General features: G+C 43.4%; 1 protein-coding gene across 1 annotated transcript in view; it reads right to left on the reverse strand.

Annotated features, from left to right (window-relative positions):
- CPS1 (carbamoyl-phosphate synthase 1) overlaps window positions 1-19,612 on the reverse strand; it is a 99,510-nt gene that overhangs the window by 45,540 nt on the left and 34,358 nt on the right. The window contains exons 14-21 of the mRNA XM_013952187.2: window positions 17,481-17,670; window positions 16,727-16,884; window positions 15,838-15,966; window positions 13,104-13,248; window positions 12,495-12,705; window positions 8,425-8,623; window positions 5,964-6,140; window positions 1,178-1,296 (exon numbers count right to left, since the gene is read on the reverse strand). Coding sequence (XP_013807641.2) covers window positions 1,178-1,296; window positions 5,964-6,140; window positions 8,425-8,623; window positions 12,495-12,705; window positions 13,104-13,248; window positions 15,838-15,966; window positions 16,727-16,884; window positions 17,481-17,670 — 1,328 coding nt within the window. The remainder of the gene's footprint in view (window positions 1-1,177; window positions 1,297-5,963; window positions 6,141-8,424; window positions 8,624-12,494; window positions 12,706-13,103; window positions 13,249-15,837; window positions 15,967-16,726; window positions 16,885-17,480; window positions 17,671-19,612) is intronic.

The raw sequence follows: 19,612 nt of genomic DNA on the forward strand, positions 1-19,612 counted from the left end.
TAGATTTATACCAGTTGAGGATATGATCAACCTTTGAGGTCCCAGGTGTATCATTCCAGAATGTGCCATCCAACAGTGAGGAAATCAAACTGATTCTGGGTATTTTTTTCATCCTCAGGAGCTACATATATATATATTTAAGGTACCCAAGAGGGCAAAAATTTGTGCAGCCAAACAGATTTCTGTAAATAACCAAGCTACTCCTCCTTTTCAACATCTCCCCCTATATTTATTTTTGTTTAGCTTCCGATCCAGCTTGTTCTGGGGGGGGGGGGGAGGGGGGAGGGGCAAGGGAGACCAAGAACTGCTCAATTAAAACTGTGCAGCTGGTCAAAGAAACAGAAATCACAGCAGATGAACTAACTAGCACCTTCATGATAGCCTGGGTACTGTGCATTTCCAGTGCCATCATGTGGTAAAACGCAGTTAACGCAATGGGTAACCAAAGCGGAAAAGTAAGCCAACAAGCAGCCAATAACTCAGCAAGGAGGTTCTCCTAACCTCGTAAACCATGAAGGGAAAGCTCAAGTCAGCAAGAGGCTGGAACTGAAATACAGCCGAGCATTTTAATTTACTGCTATCTTTTCTGCTTAGTTTTATATGGTCATTTTTCTTAAAGAAAGCAGAAGATTTATATTCAAATATGTCTGGAATTATAGGTGTTTGAAAGTGAAGTACAAAAGCAACACATGATGCATTATCACAGTAAGGCAGAAAAGCTTAAAAATGAATCAGCCAGGCCAAAAAATGCACTATATTCGACCCTCAGGTGTAATAAGTCAGGACAAGTCCTGTGCTTGAAGGCTACCTCTGTCCTAGGTATGTGAATGCAGCCTGCTGTTACTAGCTGCAGGGCATCCACGCTCCCAGTCCTAGCCTCAAAGATACAGCAAGAATTTTGCAAAATAAACTGCCATTTCAATAATCTCTCTGAGCAGCCAAGATGCTTAAGCAGCCAAAGAAGTGCTTTTCCCAAGAAGAGTGTTCTCAGACATTTCCTCTCTCTGGGAATGGATCGGGGTTGAAGACAACATTGTGTACACCGAGCACTGAGGTAAACTCTTCGGCACTTGCTATATCTGTGCTCAGGGTCTATCACAGTTTTTCCCAGCAGAAACATTCCCGGAGGACTGCTGTGTCCTAAGACAAGGCTGTTTTTTTTTTTTTTTTTCCTTACCTGTTCACTTCCTTCAAGATCTTCTCCATGTTCACAATACTGCGCATCTTATAGAGGAACCACTTGTCAATGGCTGTGAGTTTGTGAATGTCATCCACAGGGACGTCGTTATCCAAGGCCTGCCAAAAGGAAGACAACACCAACCAAATCCTTTAATACACGCTTCAAAAATACAAAGCTAGTTGCAAATAGGTAGCCATAACTGTGTAATATAAAGACATAAGAACTGGCGTAGGCTATACTGGACAAACCAAAGGTTCATCTACCCCAGGATCATGTCTCCCACAGAGACCAAAACTGTGTACCTCCAGCAGAACGTATGGAGAGACCAGTCAGTCTCCAGCTCACTCCCGCACATGCTTCTTTAACGAAAGCTAGCTTCTGCTTGAGCAAGACAGAGAATTTGCTTTTCACAGAGCCGCCAGCCAAACTTCAACTGATGTCAGCAAGGCCTGGTGGTAGGCGAGTATCTACCATAACTACATACAGACAGGCATGTTCAGCCCGCTATGCTGACTCCTCCATCTGCTTCCGTTATTGCTAAGGTACCCTAAATCTCAGTCTTAATGTCAACCTCCTAGTTGCAAAGGTTAAACAGAAGGGTCCAGATTCTCTACTCTGGAGAAACTCTTTGCTTTGGAATGAATATCTTGATTTACCCTTTAAAAGAAGGCCGAATCAAAACATGTGGCCTTAAAATATCTCTGAAGGGAGTGTCCAGCCCCAGGCAACACTTTGCAGCTACAGCATAACTCTAGTTTCTCTGCCTGTATCTCAAACTTAATGTTAACACCATTCAAATTCCCCTGTATTATCTTATTGAAGCTGTGTTGTTTTTTTTTTTTAATTTTTATCAGAACTATTTGCAGTCAGGGGGTAAGAAGGAACTCCACTGAGCTATTCATCAAAAGACAACATTGTACAGAACACTACAGTATTAAAAAAATCTCAGCAAGTGCCCCAACATGATGCAGTTGCATCTTCTATCACAATGCTGAAATTAAACAGTTCTCACCAGTGGTTGTATCGTTACAACTCTCCTGATAAAACAACCACAATCAACCATAATGATAATACCAGCACGGTATCTTTGCTGAGCTGAAGTAATCAAGCTCATTAATTTGTTACCATGCTTAACTGTCTTCTTGCAGGGCAACCTCCCTGGAACAATGCCAGCGTAATGCCACTGTCGAAAGCCAGTGTTAATCCAGGAACGAGCTCGGCCCACTGCACACTGGCATTATTCCTCCGAGTTACCAGGCTGCGGATGCAATGTTGTATTGTCACCACATGCTTCAGCGCTGTGATATGGAGACTTTATGCCAGCTGAGAGAAACACCCAGGCCACTTCAGTGCTGTGCTCCCAGAAGGCACCAGCCACATAAGGAACGTGCAGCAGCTCTCTCATCAGGTGCTGCAAACACTGACAGCACCTCAAAGCAATTTCTACCCTTTCCCAAGGATTTCCAGGCAGCTTGCTGGGGCCTCCCTCTCACAATGAGTCTCTTGCCCGGAGAGGTAGTAAGCTGCTGACTGCCTCCTCACAAACAGTGGAAACAGCAGTGCAAGTCTCTAACGCTCCCTCCTTTAGAGGGAACCAGTCATTTACAGACTGCACCTTCAGCTAGGACCCACAGGCCTACAAGCCCTCCAGACGCAGGCAACATGAAGTTCGGGACTGTCACAGCAGTCCCACGAGCAGTGGCACTACAAAGGCTGGGGTTTTTATAGATTTGTGTCTGCACTGCGAATTTCAATTGAAGCTTTCCTTATCCCTGGATATAATACTGGCATAGGGTAATTCATAAGAGGGGCTCTGTCATCTCAGTTCTTCAGTGCTCGGAGGGTGAGGTCACATGCAACATGAGTGGGGACATGAGCAGCTCCTTCTTCTGGCCATGTATCTTCACAAAATATGTACAAACTTACACATCTTTAGGATCTCCAGCCATCAGTCTCTCTCACACACACGCAGGCAGCGTGGCCACATACACGGAGTCTACTTAGGACACTTGTCTGAAAGTCCTAGGGAATTTCATGAAAACTGGAGAAGACAAATGCCCACCCCTCCCTTCATCGGAAGTGGGGAAGAGAATCTGAATCGTTTTCATCCCCTATGGCAGAAATCTGGAGACTGGAAGAGAAGAACACCCTCGCAGACAGCTGCTGCTCCCAAACTACCATGGCTACAGGTGTAAAGCAGGCTTCCAGGCAGAAAATCCCTGTAGGCTTTGAGCAGGGGCCCAGGAGATCACTCTGAGACTGCTTTTCTGCATTCAAACCTACACGAAAGTCTGTGGCCTAAATAAATAAATAAATAAATAAGCAAGGAAGAAGGGAAGGCAGGCAGGGGGTGGGGGCACACAAAAAGACAAAACCCTTCAGCAGGACAGCGTGACTTCAGAGCCCTGCTCACCTGCACGCGACCGTCCATCTGTTAGACCTTGTGGCCCCAGGCTGCGAGGCCAGGGGTTTGCAGGACTGCCTCCACACCGCGTGTCGGGCGCAGGCCTGGTCTCCAGGCTGAGCAGTGCTGCCTCTAGGGCCAGCACCCTGTTCCCTTCTGCCCCTGCTCCTCACCAAAGGAAGTATTTAGCTGATTGAAGACAGGAGCTCAAGAGCAAACTAACACGTCTGCAATGGGGACAACAAGGAAACCAAGGCCGTTGTGTGAAACAGAGAGAGGATCAAGTCCACAGCATAAGTCTACTGAGGCCGGCTGTATACAATCCCTCAAAGGACCCAGAAGAGACATGATATAACCAGAACAGCCCTGTTCATTAGGCAAACATATCTCCTGGCAGCGCTTGGGTCACTCTTCGTCAAGGAACTAGCCTTATTTATTTCAGCCTCTCTCCTACTGCCTTCTTTTACATACAACAGGGAGTCCCGTTACAACGGCAATAGCTCTGAAAGGGAGCCAACCTCTCTTTTCAACTGAACCCTTACTGTTGTCATCATCCAACAGAAAAAGGAGAGAGAGAAAAAGCAAAAAGCCTTGAGAGCTGGGTAATGGGGGTTGGGGTGGGAGGGGGGGAATAAGGCATGCAATGAAGCTTCATCTTGTTTTAAACAAAGCTCAGGGCTAACGGGGACTAGCTGTTGGTTTTTAAATGTCAGCAAGCTGGACAGGGATTTCCAGGCAAGCCGCCCCAGCTGCCTGAGGTACCTCGTACTGATATTGCCAAAGCCCGAACAGCAGGGCTTGCCTCGGTTATTAATGGGGATGAATTAGTGCACAGCATCAGACACAGGCAGCTCTTTTTAGGGAGGGATTAAGACCTTGATCTTCCTTTTTTCAACAACTTCCAGTGAAAATGCCAACAGCTGGGAACACCCAAAGTGTTAAATGGGGCCCAAACTCACCTTCATCTCCTCAGACCCCCTCTGCTAACATGGGGCTAAGATTAACCTTTAGAGAAGCCCTCTGAGCCACTAAGAGAGGAGACGAGCAAGGTTTCTCCTCTCAGATACAGGAGAAAGCCATAATAACCAGGCACAGCTGCTGAAGTGTGTTCTATACTTACAAACACACACATCCCCCTGCTTGATAAGCGAGAGTCAACAGCTGGACAGGCCATACATTTACGAAGCATCTTGTGTTTTCCGTTCAGATCATTTATAAGAGGGACAGATATGTGAAAACCTTTTTACAAATACAACACAACCTCAGCTCTCCACGCTTATGTGGAAGATGAAGTGAGGTATATCCGCATGAGCATAGAGGGCTTAAAGACTCCACCACACAAAGACAGAGGCACAAAACATAGTAAGTGGGAGTTCCCTCCAGGAGGGTTTGCAGTCTTAAAGAACAAAACCCATATGGGCTATAAAAGACAACTGTTCCCTCCTCTTCATAGAGGGTATGGGCAGGCAGACAAATTAGCTCCAGAAAAGCCAAGGTGTGAAACTGCATCTACTCTGTGAAGTAGCTAACTCCACGTTTACCAGGAGATATACACACAGGCAGTAACCATGGAGCAGAGGGAAGAAAAATTTCACACCCCAGCTCCCCTCACAGTAACACCCACCCTTACCCGGAGGCCTTGAAAGATGAAGTGATTTGCCTAAGGTGACAGGAGATGGCTGAAAGAATGCTAAGGGACATAGAGCCTATTTCAGACAGCAGGGGATTCAGAGAACAGGGATGCTAAATTTAAATGGGGGGGGGGGGTGTTTTTTTGGTTTAAGTTTCAAGCCATGGCAACACAGCAATTGCAAAAAGAAAGTTCTCTTGGATTGCAGCTTACCATTCTTTACCTTCCTCTGTTTCATGTCTCAAAAGGATCTTTTTTTTTTTTTCCTTCTTCCTTTCACAAAAACTAATAAAAATCTGCAAAACCGGCCAAATTTGACTGTGGCTTATGCTAGGGTAAATAAGGGCTGAACAATAGCAAACAATTACATTACAGGAGCAAGCAAAAGAAAAGAGATCCAGATTTCCACTAGCATTCGGCTACAGACCGAGATGCCAAGACACAGGCATGGACCACACCTGCTGCTGAATGCAACAAGTGCAGGTGATGTCAGGAAAATACAGGTGATAACAAGAAAAGTAAAAGACGTATATCCACCCGGCTACTGTGTTCTGCAGAGGAAATTATGAGCGACAGAAAACGTCTGTACCTTAACAGCAAGGATCGTGCTACACAAGATGATCTCAGTGTGCATGAGTGAGAAAAGCAAGGGGGTAAAGAATACTCTAGCTCTGTCACCTTGGCTGATCCAAGCATGTAACTTGTAATATTCAAGGGGCATAAGTCAAGGGCTTTGTATCTTTTGTTACCTTGGCCATCGCGTATATCCGAGTGCTGGACGGCTCCGAGAGTTCCTTCTGGAGATCGAAGTTGGCTGGCCAGGCTTTGTTCATGGGCAGACGCGCAGTGAAGCCATCCACGGAGGGGTGGCACATTCGCAAGGCCTTTTGGAAGCTCTCTTCAAAAGTGCGGCCAATAGCCATGACCTGCAACGGAGAGCACTTCTGCATTAGGCACGGTGAGCCGCTGCCCTGCTAGCCTCTGAATAACAGACGGCTGCAAATTTCAACCATAAAGACGGACTAAACTGGCATCCAGAAAGATCACAGCCTTCAGACCTCCTCCCTGAGAGAGCCACGCTGGCTTTACGGCAGGCGCAGCTGACTGAGCCGTGAGAGTCCCAGCTGTAGGTCTGACTCTGCTCATAATTAGCAATGGGGAATTTCAGAGAAGTGACTCTGTGCTGTGGTCTCCCTATCTGTAAAATAAAGGAAGTTGCTGCTCTCCTCTGTAAAATGCTTTGAAGTGCTTTAGTAGAGGAAAGCATTATGCAACAGCATGCACGTAGTAATACAGAGAGACATTTCTGTTCAACAGCCCGTCAGAGATGGAAACCCACAGTGGGAATTTTAAGGTTCAGAAGTCTGTTCCTTTCCCTTTAAATTACATTTAATGGTGACACTCCCCTATGAAGACTGTCTTAAACATTACTCCTTTCTGGTAAGGCAGCACAGGAGCTTCCCTCCTTCAAACTTGACACCAGAACTAATAAGAAAACAAGCCTTTCTGCGTAAAAATTTGTGAGGTAACAAAGACCTTTTTCAATTTTCTACATCTTTATTTCCCAGGGCAACGTAACCCTAACAGCCAAAAATCTCAAACACAGCACTGAAAAGTGTCAGGGAAAAAAATAACATTGTTTTCTCTTTTCTCACAGCTCCACTGCCCAGCACAACAGAGCTCAGGAAAAACCAGGCCAGACCAGACCATTCAATTAATAAAAATGCAGTAGGTGCTGCGATCTGATTTCAGGTCTGGGCGTAGGGAGACTGCTGTGCCATACTAATAGAGATACAGCTGCAAGAAGCTCTTTGCTTCAAAGACACCCTGTCTTATTCGCAGGTCCTAGAGGTTAACCTTTTGCTGACTGCCTCCACCAGGAGCAAGCTGCAAGGCCTCAGCTTCACCACCACCCCGCAGTTCACCCCGCGGCAGTCACAGAGCAGGACGGCTGAAGCACTGACTCTTCCTGTATCTCCCGCTTCCCTCTACCCAGCTGTTGCTGTTTCCGCATCTGGAAACTGGAAGGGGCTTCCAAGCTAAGGAGGGGGACAGGGAGCCCCGCACTGGCGTCCCATCCCAAGAAGCACAGTGGTTTCATGCGGTTCTCTTTTGTGATATACAACCCCTGGAGGGACTCAATAACTCCTCCTGCAAATGCATATGGCCAGGAAGCATTTACAGCTGATAGCGCACTAGGTAACTGTATTTGGGAACCCCAGCTCTGCAGAAGGTGGTAAAAACCTCTAAGCAGAGAGGGTTAATCTGGAAAAAAAAAAAAAAAATCTGCGTAAGCATCAAGTCTCTGAAAAACCTTTTCACCATTAAAAGTAAAAATTGCCACAGGAAAACAAAGTTCTAATTAATCCTTCCAGTTGTGACGAGGGCTTGTTGTCTGCACAAGGTAGAATTGATGTTGGAAAGGTCTCATGTGTCAAAATAATTTAATAGAATAGCTACTTGAAATGCATTAGGGAAAAAAAAAAAAGGCAGCCAACAAAATACGCAATTATTTTGCGTTGGTTGATAACATGTAATTAACTAATTAGATGGATAATTTACCCATTTTGCTCCTCTTAAAAGTTGGTCTGAAAATGCTGTTAATGTCCCAGACACCTTAAAAAAAATCAGGGTTTAGAAGTCACACTGTCATGTTCCAGATATAAGAGACATAATCACAATCTAAGAGCAGTAAGTCAACTTTAGAGCAAGATTACATGCTGTGCTTTGTTTTCAAGGGCAGAAGTACGCTGAAATTAGGCACGTGGTTTTAACAAGGACTGAAAATTACTGAAAATGAACATCGCTGAAATCTTAAACTACAATTCTAAAAGCTATACTCTATTTAACCACAGCTATAGAACTCCAAACAAAAAATAAATCTGGGAGTCCTTTAGTGCATGTTAAGAATGAAGTCAACCTCAGGCAATCTGAAGTGGACTCTTTATTCCTTTAAAAAAAAATAACAACAACAACAATTTATGAATCCATACCGTAATGTCCAAGATCACAGAGTCCTAACTCATACCCATTGAATACAGTGCTGGGCAAAACTCAGTTGAGCTGAATAAATATCTTCAAAAGTCAGTTTTCCCAAGCAGTGTGGCTTATTTAGGCCTAGGAAATTAGATATCCTGTGGGTGTCGGAGAAAGAGAAATGACTTTCTCCAGTGATGGAAGGTAAAGGAAGCGGAGAGGTTTCACACTCACCTCTCCCACACTTTTCATGGAGCTTCCTATCTGGTTGGAGGTACCCTGAAAACGGTCCAAATCCCAGCGGGGTATCTTGGTAACAACGTAATCCAGGCTGGGCTCAAAGCAGGCAGAGGTTTTTCCTGTCACCACGTTCTTGATTTCTGGTAGGGTGATCCCCAAGGCAATTTTGGCAGCAATGAATGCCAACGGATACCTGCCAGAGAGGGGAGGTAGAGAATGGTAGAGAGGGAAACACTTTAATATTGTGGCTGGTGCTGCAAACGACAAGGAAGCTTCGTAATCCTCTGAATTTGCTTTAATGAAATTACTTGCAGAAGTGAATTGCAACAGCTCACTGTTCCTGGTACACAGATTGTTAAGCACAGCTCATCTGAGAAATGAGTCTGAGGCTTACTAAGAAAATTGTATCCTTCATATCCAGAGACTAAAGGCAGGAAACAGTTGTTTAAAAAAAAAAAAAAAAAAAAAAAAAAGCCTTAAGCTTAAGCTGTGGCCCCAAGAAGCTTAAGCTGTGGCCCTAAGGTTCAGGACATTTGGATTTGGTTCCTGGCTTTGCCACTGACTTCCTCTCAATATGGCTTCTTAACCGCCCTGCCTCGCTTCTTTACGTGTCAAATTAGAACTACGGGTGGTTGGGTTGTTGTTTTTCTTTAAACATTGAGCTCCTGACGGGCTGGACTATACTTTGCACATGGCAAGGTGACACAGTCCCTGCTTGGTTGAAGCCACAGACAGTCTACCAGTATAAACAGTTAGACAGACTAATTGCCTAATAACCTAAAGGACAGACTTCTTGAAGAGCAAACCACATGACTCCAGCTCAGACACCCAGGTATCTCTCACACAGCTATATCCACATGTGACCTGACCTGGCCTGGCCCCGTGGCCGAACAACCACCCAAAGTGGAAGATCAGGGTATCTTCTTGTGGTAGCACCAGGTTTGCGGCATTTCTATGGCATATCTTGTTTCAGAACAGAACAACTCCACCTTATACCTGCACGAGACATCCTCGATACCTCAGGGCTGCAGCAGTGTCTGGACATTCTCCGGCCAGGGCTGGGAAGGTCACTGGTGTGCGTGGACCATTACATGCATGTGTGCAGCCTCATCAGTTGGGAAGCAGCCAGGTTAACCACCTCAGCTCAGTGGCCAGTGTGAGAACAATACAACCTCTCTGGCAAGAACTTGGCAACAGCACAGATGGCACCAGAGTTCACGGTATCTCATTTAGCACACAAAATAAAAAAGGGGAAAAAAAAAAAAAAAAAAAAAAAAAACACACAACCTTCAACCCCTCCCCCCCATAAAAACAAACAAACCAAAAAAAAAACCCAAAACAGTCTTTTCGCTTTTCTTTTCTCTTTTTCCTCAAAGGCAAAGTTATGGGTTTCCCCCAAGCCTCCTAAATGTTACTTTTTGTTTGAATCCTGGCATCAGAAGAAGAGGGAAATTTGCTATTTGGGGACTTAGGCAGTCTACATAGCATCGGATGTAGCTCCAGGGTACCAGCAGGAAGAGTGACAACTGGTCTGTGAAGCTGATACTGGCCAGGCTGGAGCAGAGGAAATGCAGCGAGTCACCTGCAGAACTGTCTGTTGTTCTCATTGTGCTAAGGATGTTGTTCTTCATAATTTCCAGTTGGCTGGAAAGGCCTCATCAGCGGGCAGACAAGTTACTTTATTCCAGTATAAGAAGAAAAATCTCATCTTGAAAAGTTACCTACAATATTCCCTACATTTACTTCTTATGCCACATACTTTTTTCATGACCAGTACTGACAGCTGAGCCACTCTGATTATTATAAAATACACACTGCAAAAACAACTATAGCCCTGTAGTATGAGGTGCTGCATCAACGGCATAAGAAACAGTCCTCAGCCAAAAGCCTTCTTAACTAGGATACCATACACATTCCCTCCCCCTTAATTTTTCCAGAGTCTTTCGTTCCTTCACTGAAACAGGATATTTGAGACCACCAGTCACTGGCATCATCTGCAGGAAATCATCTGCAGTACAGGTTGGGGGTTGACCTGCTGGAAAGCAGCTCTGCTGAGAAGGACCTGGGAGTGCTGGTGGACACCAAGTTAAGTATGAGGCAGCAACGTGCCCTTGTGGCCAAGAAGGCCAATGGTATGCTGGGGTGCATCAGGAAGAGTGTTGCCAGCAGGTCGAGGGAGGTGATTCTCCCCCTCTCCTCAGCCCTGGTGAGGCCCCATCTGGAGTACTGCGTCCAGTTCTGGGCTCCCCAGTACAAGAGGGATGTGGCACTACTGGAGCAAGTCCAGCCGAGGGCCACAAAGATGATTAGGGGACTGGAGCATCTCTCTTATGAGGAAAGGCTGAGAGAGCTGGGCCTGTTTAGTCTGGAGAAGAGAAGGCTGAGAGGAGATCTTATCAACGTGTACAAGTATCTGAAGGGAGGGTGTCGAGAGGATGGGACCAGACTCTTTTCAGTGGTGCCGAGCGACAGGACGCGAGGCAATGGGCACAAACTGAAACACAGACACTTCCATCTTAACATGAGGAAAAACTTTTTCACTGTGAGGGTGACAGAGCACTGGAACAGGTTGCCCCGAGAGGTGGTGGAGTCTCCTTCTCTGGAGATATTCAAAATGCGCCTGGATGCAATCCTGTGCAATGTGCTCTAGGTGACCCTGCTTGAGCAGGGGGGTTGGACTAGATGATCTCCAGAGGTCCCTTCCAACCTCAGTGATTCTGTGATTCTGTGATTTAGCTATCTGAATCCAGGTATTGTACTGGCTCACAAGCCAAATCCAAACATGCCTTTTGGTACCTTCCCCTGGGCAGACAGTTGTTTCTCTCCAGACCCTACTCCTATATTTCTATCAAAGCCAGCTTCACCATGACTTGCTTGGGCAGCTTCCAGTCAGGACAATCCACGTGCAATAGCTCTGAGGAAACCCCCACTGCTTCTGTCACACCCAAAGAGAGACCAAGCTCTCAACACCAAGTCCTCCATAGCACAACCAGCTCCAGCACTTCCACTATTCAAAAGACCCTTCTTGTTTTTTGAGAATCCCAGGAGTGGATCAAATTAAACAGATGTGAGGTGACTTCACCTCCTCAACGCCATGGAAGATTACAGTGTTCAAGCACAGCAGCCCTTGTCCAGCTTCCTACCATAACTCGCTGTAGAGCTACCTACCTAGGTCTGGGGCTGGCTGTGTATCTGCAAAGCCGCTACTTAAAATATGTGCCACAGCGGGACCAGACACACACAGGTATGTTTTGCTGCACGTCTGTCATCCGAAAGAAAACAATCAAATGCCCAGTGTCCACTATCATGGCTCATCTCCAGTCTGCTATGGCACTTCACCAACCACAAGAGTTGTTGAGAACTGCAAATTAGAGATTAATTTGCACCTCTCAACAGCATCTGCAAAGTGCAATTAAGAAGCCAATTTCTAAACAGCCTGCTCTGACCATCCTTATCTTGATTAGTTTATGATTAGCCAACAAAACAAAGGCAGCTAGCAATACCATTTGCGTCAATCTGACAGACAGCTCATTAATAACTATGTCCTCTGGGTCCCAGAGATAATTTGTGGCCAACATACGGATATAGTGGAGATGCTTCGTAAGGACAGCTATTAGGCTCCCTTGCTTTCCCCTCTGCCCCCAAGAGCTTTTCCATTTTCTGCAGTAATAGCATCAGCAGGTGGGAACAGACCTTGAGAGGTCACTAACTCGTTCCTCCATCTCACAGCAGGACCAGCTCTCCCAGGGTCTTTCCTAGAAGATGCTGAGAGGAACTTTTCTTAGAAACGTCCCATCCAGAACTCCACCCCCGACTGCCCACACTGCCCCACAGTTCTCCCTAACAGCCAACTTTCAGTCTTCCTTGCTGCAAATTAAGCCTGTGCCTCTTTGTCTTAACTGCATGGAGAGCTGATGTAGGAACTCTTCTTCCTTGCAGCTGTCATTTACACATTTAAATAATACACTGATCCAAGTCCCTTGCCATAATTTTCTCTTTGTGTGCTTCTCCTCCCTCCCTCCCTCCCTCCCCCCCTTTATTTTTATTTTTTTTAATAATCTTACCCTGTGGCTTTGGATGCCAAAGCTGAACTTCTCGAGAGCCTGGCATTAACTTCAATGATGTAGTAGTCCAGGGAAGTTGGATGCAGAGCAAACTGGATATTACACTCTCCCACGATGCCCAAATGACGGACAACCTTGATGGCACGATCCCTCAGCATCTGAAATTCCTCATTAGTGAGCGTCTGGCTTGGAGCCACTACAACAGAATCCCCTGTTTATCACAAGTCAGCAAGAGAAGGAAAAAGAGAAGCACTTCAGTGGCAGTAGATGTTAGCCACATAGGTCACTTTCTTTGCTAACTTATTCCCAGCAACAAAGTTAAACGGACATTCAAACTGTGGGTGCAATGAAAGCCATAGACAGATGGAGTCCCAGCACTGGATTTTGGAGAAGACTGGTAATCTTGTGGAAAATGGGATCATAACAGTAGGTTCAGCCTAGCAAAATCTGCTTGATACCCAAACTAGAGGTACCCAACGCCTAATAAGCACTCCTAGAGCCCACCCCGCTGACCACACAACTACATCAACTATGGCAGGCAGAAGGGCACTACATGGAAATGTGAAAAGAGCCATTTACGGTGAGCATTTACGGTGCACCCAAGCCTACCTGTGTGGACTCCCATAGCATCAATGTTTTCCATATTGCAGACAGCAATACAGTTATCAGCAGCATCTCTCACAACTTCATACTCTATCTCCTTCCAGCCAACAACTGACTTTTCCACCAGAATTTGGTTAGTCATTGCAAATGCCTGGGGATATGTTAGAGAAAACAAACAGTAAGAAAACCTTACCAGAACATGTTCTCATATTTAAGGTTCTGTGGCACCTCTGCAGACATCCCAGACCAACACAAAAAATGAAAGATGAAGATAAGCAAAGTTTATAGCAATGATCACAAGCACCTTATGTGTTGTTGGTTGTTTTGTTTTGTTTTTTTTAATAATTTTGTATGAGCTTCATTTGAAAGGCACAGAAAATATTTACGTGATTAGATGGCAGAAAAAAAACGGCAAGGCATTTGAGCTTGCAATGGCATATAGATAATGAATAGAAATATAAAAATATCTAAGACTCCAATCCTGCAACAGACACATGCTTGATGTTGTGTATGTGGGTAGATCCATGAACTTCTGGTGGACAACTCTGCAGAAAGCTAAATGACTAAGCAATGGGAGGTGCTAGCAAACACTGCTTAATTAATAGCACTAATAATGCTGCTTATCATTGGCATACTAACCAGAAGCAAGATTCATGATTTATTCTTAAACTATTCTTGAAAGCACTCCTCAGCACAGGAGACAAAAATGAAAAATATAGTTTGTTGGTAAATGAGTATTATCTAAGTGAATAAATAGCCTTAATATTAGCAGACATAAAACATTAATCATACCTCACTTAAAATCCTAGAAAGTAACGGGCACATTATCAATCCATCCTTTACAAAACTTCTCTTTTTTAATGCTGCCCATGAATCAGTCTTCAGTCTTGTCCCCTCTGCACAGCTAGCTCAAGCTGTAACTCAAACATTGCCCTTAGCTCAGTTGTTGAACTCACACAAAAAAGTCTAGGCTAGAGGAGTGGTACTTCACACCCACCCAGTTGGCCGTTTCGCTGAACAGGCGCCGAATTGGAGGTGCTACAAGGGAACACCCAGCTGTGCCTGTAACGCAATCTGTGCTGCTCCTGCAGTACTCTCTAGTGCCTCCTGTTACTCAAGACTAGCTGACTCAGGAGACATCACCTCAAGACCAGATTACTTAAATTGGCTGTGCTATGAAAAGATATGCCTACAGGTGTTCAGTTATCTGAATTATATACCAAGTCAGTCACGCCTGAAGTCCAGCGTTTGAAAATCTGGTTCATAGAAATACCACAAATCACCTTCTTAATTGAAAAGGAAAGAACGGAGGTTCTGCTGAGCTGTGGAATTGAGAGCCAAGAGTCAAGCTAATCCAAAAATACCCAAATTATTTTACATTGTAAATTTTGAAATATTGTTCTTTATTCAAAATGTTGAAGTTCCTTTAGCATTATTTCTGAAAAAAAAAAAAAAAAAAAAAAAAACAGAAATCTTTACTTAAATAGTAAAACAGAATCAGACTTTTGGTAGAAAAAAAGGGAGGTTTAAGAAATATGAACATTTTACTAAAAATATGAATTGCACCACCCCTAAAATTTTACAGAAAATAAGATGTTTATAAAGAGTTGTTGTTTTACATATTTTCAGAGAGAAATGGAGACATTCAAAAACATTTTCGTTAACAAAAAGAAACGCTGATCAAAAACAGGATTTCCTACTGAAAAATGTTTTGACAGAAACCTTTCAGACAGCTGTACTCAGAGGTCTCTGAGTAAGTTTCTGCTTTTTCTGAATAAAGACCATGTGTAAGCTTGAGCAAGCAGTGGTCCCAACCTCAGCCGTCAATCCATAACATGGGGTTACTGCGCCCATCTCTCTCCTGTTCCTGTCTGTCTTGTCCCTGAGACTCCCTGGGACAGACACTGCCCGAGCAGGTATTTGTTCAGCACTCTGCACACTGGGCCCAAAATTTGTTAGCATGACAGCAGTGTAGGGGAATATAAAAAAGTAATTTTCACATAGAGCTCTTCTTGCTGGCATCAGCAGTGTTTCTTTCTAGAGATTCATGAAGGATTAAGAACCTCAGCAAATCAGGAAAAACAGAAAACCAAGGTTTTTAAAGACAATTTGATATTTTTTCTTAAAATTCAGCATTTTTGCCAGAAAAAAGGCTTCCCCCCTGCAATTACCTGTTTACTTTTCACAGCAAATTTAAAGAAAACAATCCCAGATTTCCTACAAAAAGACAACTGTCACTTCTTAGCCAGAGACAGCTGGCCAATGTCAAATATTGAAGTGTTGTCCTGTTAAATTTCTACATGAGCTTTCGACCCAGCAAAAACACCACATTTAGATGGAAACACAGCAGAGGCCCAAGCCTCCTAGCTCTTCTGTCCCTGATCCTATGTTAGCACTGAGCTCTTCAGAGGTTTCAACTCTCTCAACATCTTTCACGTGCCATTCACTCCCGAAGGCAGGTGGAAGGAGTCTATTATGTTTCTTTTTTGATCAAGATTATTGAAACGTTTGCTCAAATTATGATTAATTTCTGGTGAATTTAACTGATGTGTCATATAATCATTTGCATTACCCAAGTTAGTAGCAGGAATTAGGAAAAGAGGACATTAGAAGCTATCATGGTAACATTTTAGGGACAAACATAGGGTATGTACAACCTCCACTGTTTGTAACTATTAGAAGAATATCTAAAAATCAGAGGTCCTGACTCCATTCCTAGGGTTTGCAATTGCAGGCATACCTTGATACCAAGATCCAGCAGACTCTCCTTATCATGACATATGCCTGATCCCAGACCACCAAGGGCATAAGCAGAACGTATCATGACAGGGTAGCTGATCTTTTCAGCTGCCTTCAAAGCATCTTCAACCTTAAAGCAGAGTGGAATACGTTTCAGAGGCAATGATAACAACTAAGCTGAATAGTCTTCAACTACATTTGCTCATTTAACTGGAAATCTCATCGGTAAGACACTACACTGTCTGAAGACAAAAGAAAAAGAATTAACTCAGCTTTGTAACATTGCTTTGTTCTGCGAAGCAGCAGAAAATGGGAACATGGACTCCAAGAAGTGACTTTTGTCCTTAAGTTACGTGTCGACTTCCCTGCTGACTTCCCAAGGAAATGTCCTTACCTGGTCTGTCTTCCCAGACTATAGTATCAAATAACCCCTCCAACAGACATCTCTGTTTAAGAGCTTCCTCCAAACTCAAACAGGCCGTCCCACTAAACCAATTACTTTTTCACTCTTTCATCTTCAGGAGGGATTTCAGTAGTGCTGATTTTGAGGACCTGAAATCCTAAGGCTATACGGCTTGCGCAAGATAAAAAAATAAATAAAAAGTAGCCACTGAAATGGTATATATTTTTGTACTGCAGCACAGATATGATCCCAACCTAATTTACTTTTCTTGTCAATGGTTAAATTAGCTTATACTTTCCAAGTGCTTAATTTTGTTCTCACCCATTCTAAATCACTGTGAACCAACATCAATCACTGTGGAGTGCTGATGAAAGTGTACAAGCTACAGTGTCCACAGCTGTATTAAGCATTCACCAAACAAAACTATTTTTTTTTTAATAACTCAAACAGGCAACAGTAACCACATCTTCAAAATTGTCTGATTTACCGATTCCACTGCAAAGCTAGGAGCAATCTTTTCATTCAGCTCAGTCAGTTTGTTGGAAAAGAGCTGTCTATCCTCTGTAGCCATGATGGATTCAACTGATGTACCTAGGACCTTCACACCGTACTCCTGCAGCACTCCTTGCTTGAAGAGTTCCACTCCTGCAGCACAAGCCAAGCCAGAGTTTTGAGGACTGACGGTGGATGAAGAAGAAAGTATCCAGAAGATATCTGACTAGCTGACTGCTTATCTGGCCTCATCAACACATAATTTTACTATTCTTTGTCAGTATTAAAACTCAGAGCCATAAAGTGAAAGCTTCTGGCCTAAAATTGAGGTGAAGTTACTGTTTGGCCATCATCCGCAATCCAAAACAGATCAGCATTATTGGATACTGTTGCAAGGAGTTAAATGCAACTAATTTTTCATTTTGGTGTCTGCCTCAAGGTGCTCACTCATCAGATCAGTGTTTATAGTTAGAATATCCCCAATCCAACTATGATAACAGACTTCAGCTGCAAAGCAGAATACCCAAATTACTTTTTAAGTATCTAAAATAGCCATTAGATATAATGTTCACAGCTTAACAATTACTCATTGACCCACAGTCAGCATCTCTGCCCATTCCCTGTGGTAACCTGGACAATGTATCAGGTACATGGGTCTTACATTTCTGTAGAAAAGAAGTCAGCTGAACATGTAGCGAGAGCAATGAGTTCAGCTGCAAGGAGAGCAGAGGCGCCTATACTGTACCCACCGCAGTTGAGAGCTGTCTGGCCACCCATGCCCAGAATTAATCCATCAGGCCGCTCAGCCTTGATGACCTCTGTAACAAAGTGTGGAGTGATGGGGAGGAAATAGACAGCATCAGCTTGCTTTAAGCCAGTCTCATTGGTCTGCACTGAAGCGATATTGGGATTCATGAGAATGATTTTCACATTTTCTTCCTGAAAAATGAAAGTCTGCATTAAATTTATGTATATGTGGAAAAAGAGCTAACAGCATTATCAGCAGCAAGGAGATGGCCTTCAACAAGCAATGCCACTAAGAGAAGAATTTAGAAAGCCTGGTTCCTTATGGCTTCCTCCCATAACGGACTCCTGGTATCTTGTAACAGACTGACGTGACACTGATTCTTTCCTTTTGTCCTCTACTTCTGTGAAACTTGAGGGAATGGAGATTCCCTCCCAATTCAAGAATTTGTTTGAAATTGTTTAATATGTTCAGAAGTTACATGGGGGAGACTGGAAGACACACCAGCATAATCACGTATGTTGTATTTCTGTTGGAAGTCAGACCAAAAATGACAAAACAAAGTAATTTTAATCAAAAACCATGTCTTTTCTTGCCAAGCAATAGCTCTTTGATCATAGGTATCTGAATAGCTCTCAAATTTTTGTACCCAGTAGTAAAAGTACAAGAATACATTTTTAGATTTTCCAGAAAGAGACTTTAATTTTCCTGGTGTTATCACCTCCATTTATACAGAAGATAGCAGCAATAAAACTCTATACTGGTCTGAGGTCTCTTTTTGTAGACTCGAAAAGACTTGAAGAAGGTCTTTAAGTGTTACTTCAGAACATGTAACTGCGAAAAACCTTCTCCCAAACCCTTTTATTTGATACTGTATGTAATAAAAGACGGAGTCTGCCTCTATGTGCAAGGCAAAGGTTCACCAAATAAACACACTATTTTTTCTTCTGTCACAGATAAGAAATTGAGATAAAGAGAAACTAAAGTTTATAATCTGTCTCCTGCTATACCAGTGAGTTTTGCCACCCTCCCAGCTACAGGCAGAATTTCACTCCAATTTTCACAATAAGGCAAAAGTTTAGGGCAGAGCTGAGATTATCAACTCTCTCTTGAAGTATTAGCGGGTAATGAGGAAGCTAACCAAGTCTGGCTAATAGTCATGAGACTAGAATGTGGCCAAGCTTAAAAATACATATCAACCACAGACAGATAAAGAACAGTGCATTACTGCTTTGTGAAAAGGTGTATCAGGAAGTAAAAAGATTGTGGCCTGATTTTTATGGGAACTCATTCTCATCTCCATCAACTTATAAGACAATATGCTTCTACAAAGAAACAAATCCTTTGCAAACAATCCTAACTATAGACGCAAAATACATTTTAAGAAAAAGATTTACTATATGGAAAGAGAGGAGGATAAGAAACAAGAATGGAAACTTTCAGAACAAATAGGAACTGTGATCAGAACTGGTAAAAAAAAAAGAATAAAAAACAAATAGAAAGAGGGTTGGAGGCTGAAGTCAGCCATTCCCCAAGCAAATGCTATGGAAGCATTACTGGGACCCATACAGAACCTGCTATTTTCCCCTCAGTTCACAAACAATACGAAAACACCACAGGATTTTTCTGTGTTTGGTTCAAATTTGTGATTATTTAACCAATTATTTGTGGGAACAAATATATAGCTCAGCTGGAGCAGTGGGATTCTTACACAATGTTCTCTCTGCCTACTAAGTTCAGACACTGAATAACATTTCTTCACTTTCCTTTGACAACTTAAAAAACCACTTTAAGGACTGGCTATAAATTTCTGACACTTTTTCTCATGGCAAGTTGGATTTTTTCACTGAACAAAGCAGTATGCTTTCCTTGGACATGTGTGGAGCAGGGCAGGAAAAGAAGAGATTAAACTGTTATGGAAAATATTGGGGTTTTAGAGAAAAATCAAACTGGGTAATTTTCATGGCAGTGCAGAGGGAGAAGGATAGTTTTCTGACCAAAACATCCTTCTCTGATAAATGTACTTAGAAATTCATGGTTATATTTTTGTTGCAATGAAAGGGGAGGGGGAAGAAACATCACTTTCCAATGAGCTGGAGCAGCCACACATCTCAGCCCTTGATTTCCTACTTATCT

The sequence above is a fragment of the Apteryx mantelli genome, chromosome 6 (genome assembly GCF_036417845.1).
Source record: "Apteryx mantelli isolate bAptMan1 chromosome 6, bAptMan1.hap1, whole genome shotgun sequence".
Taxonomy (NCBI): Eukaryota; Metazoa; Chordata; class Aves; order Apterygiformes; family Apterygidae; genus Apteryx; species Apteryx mantelli.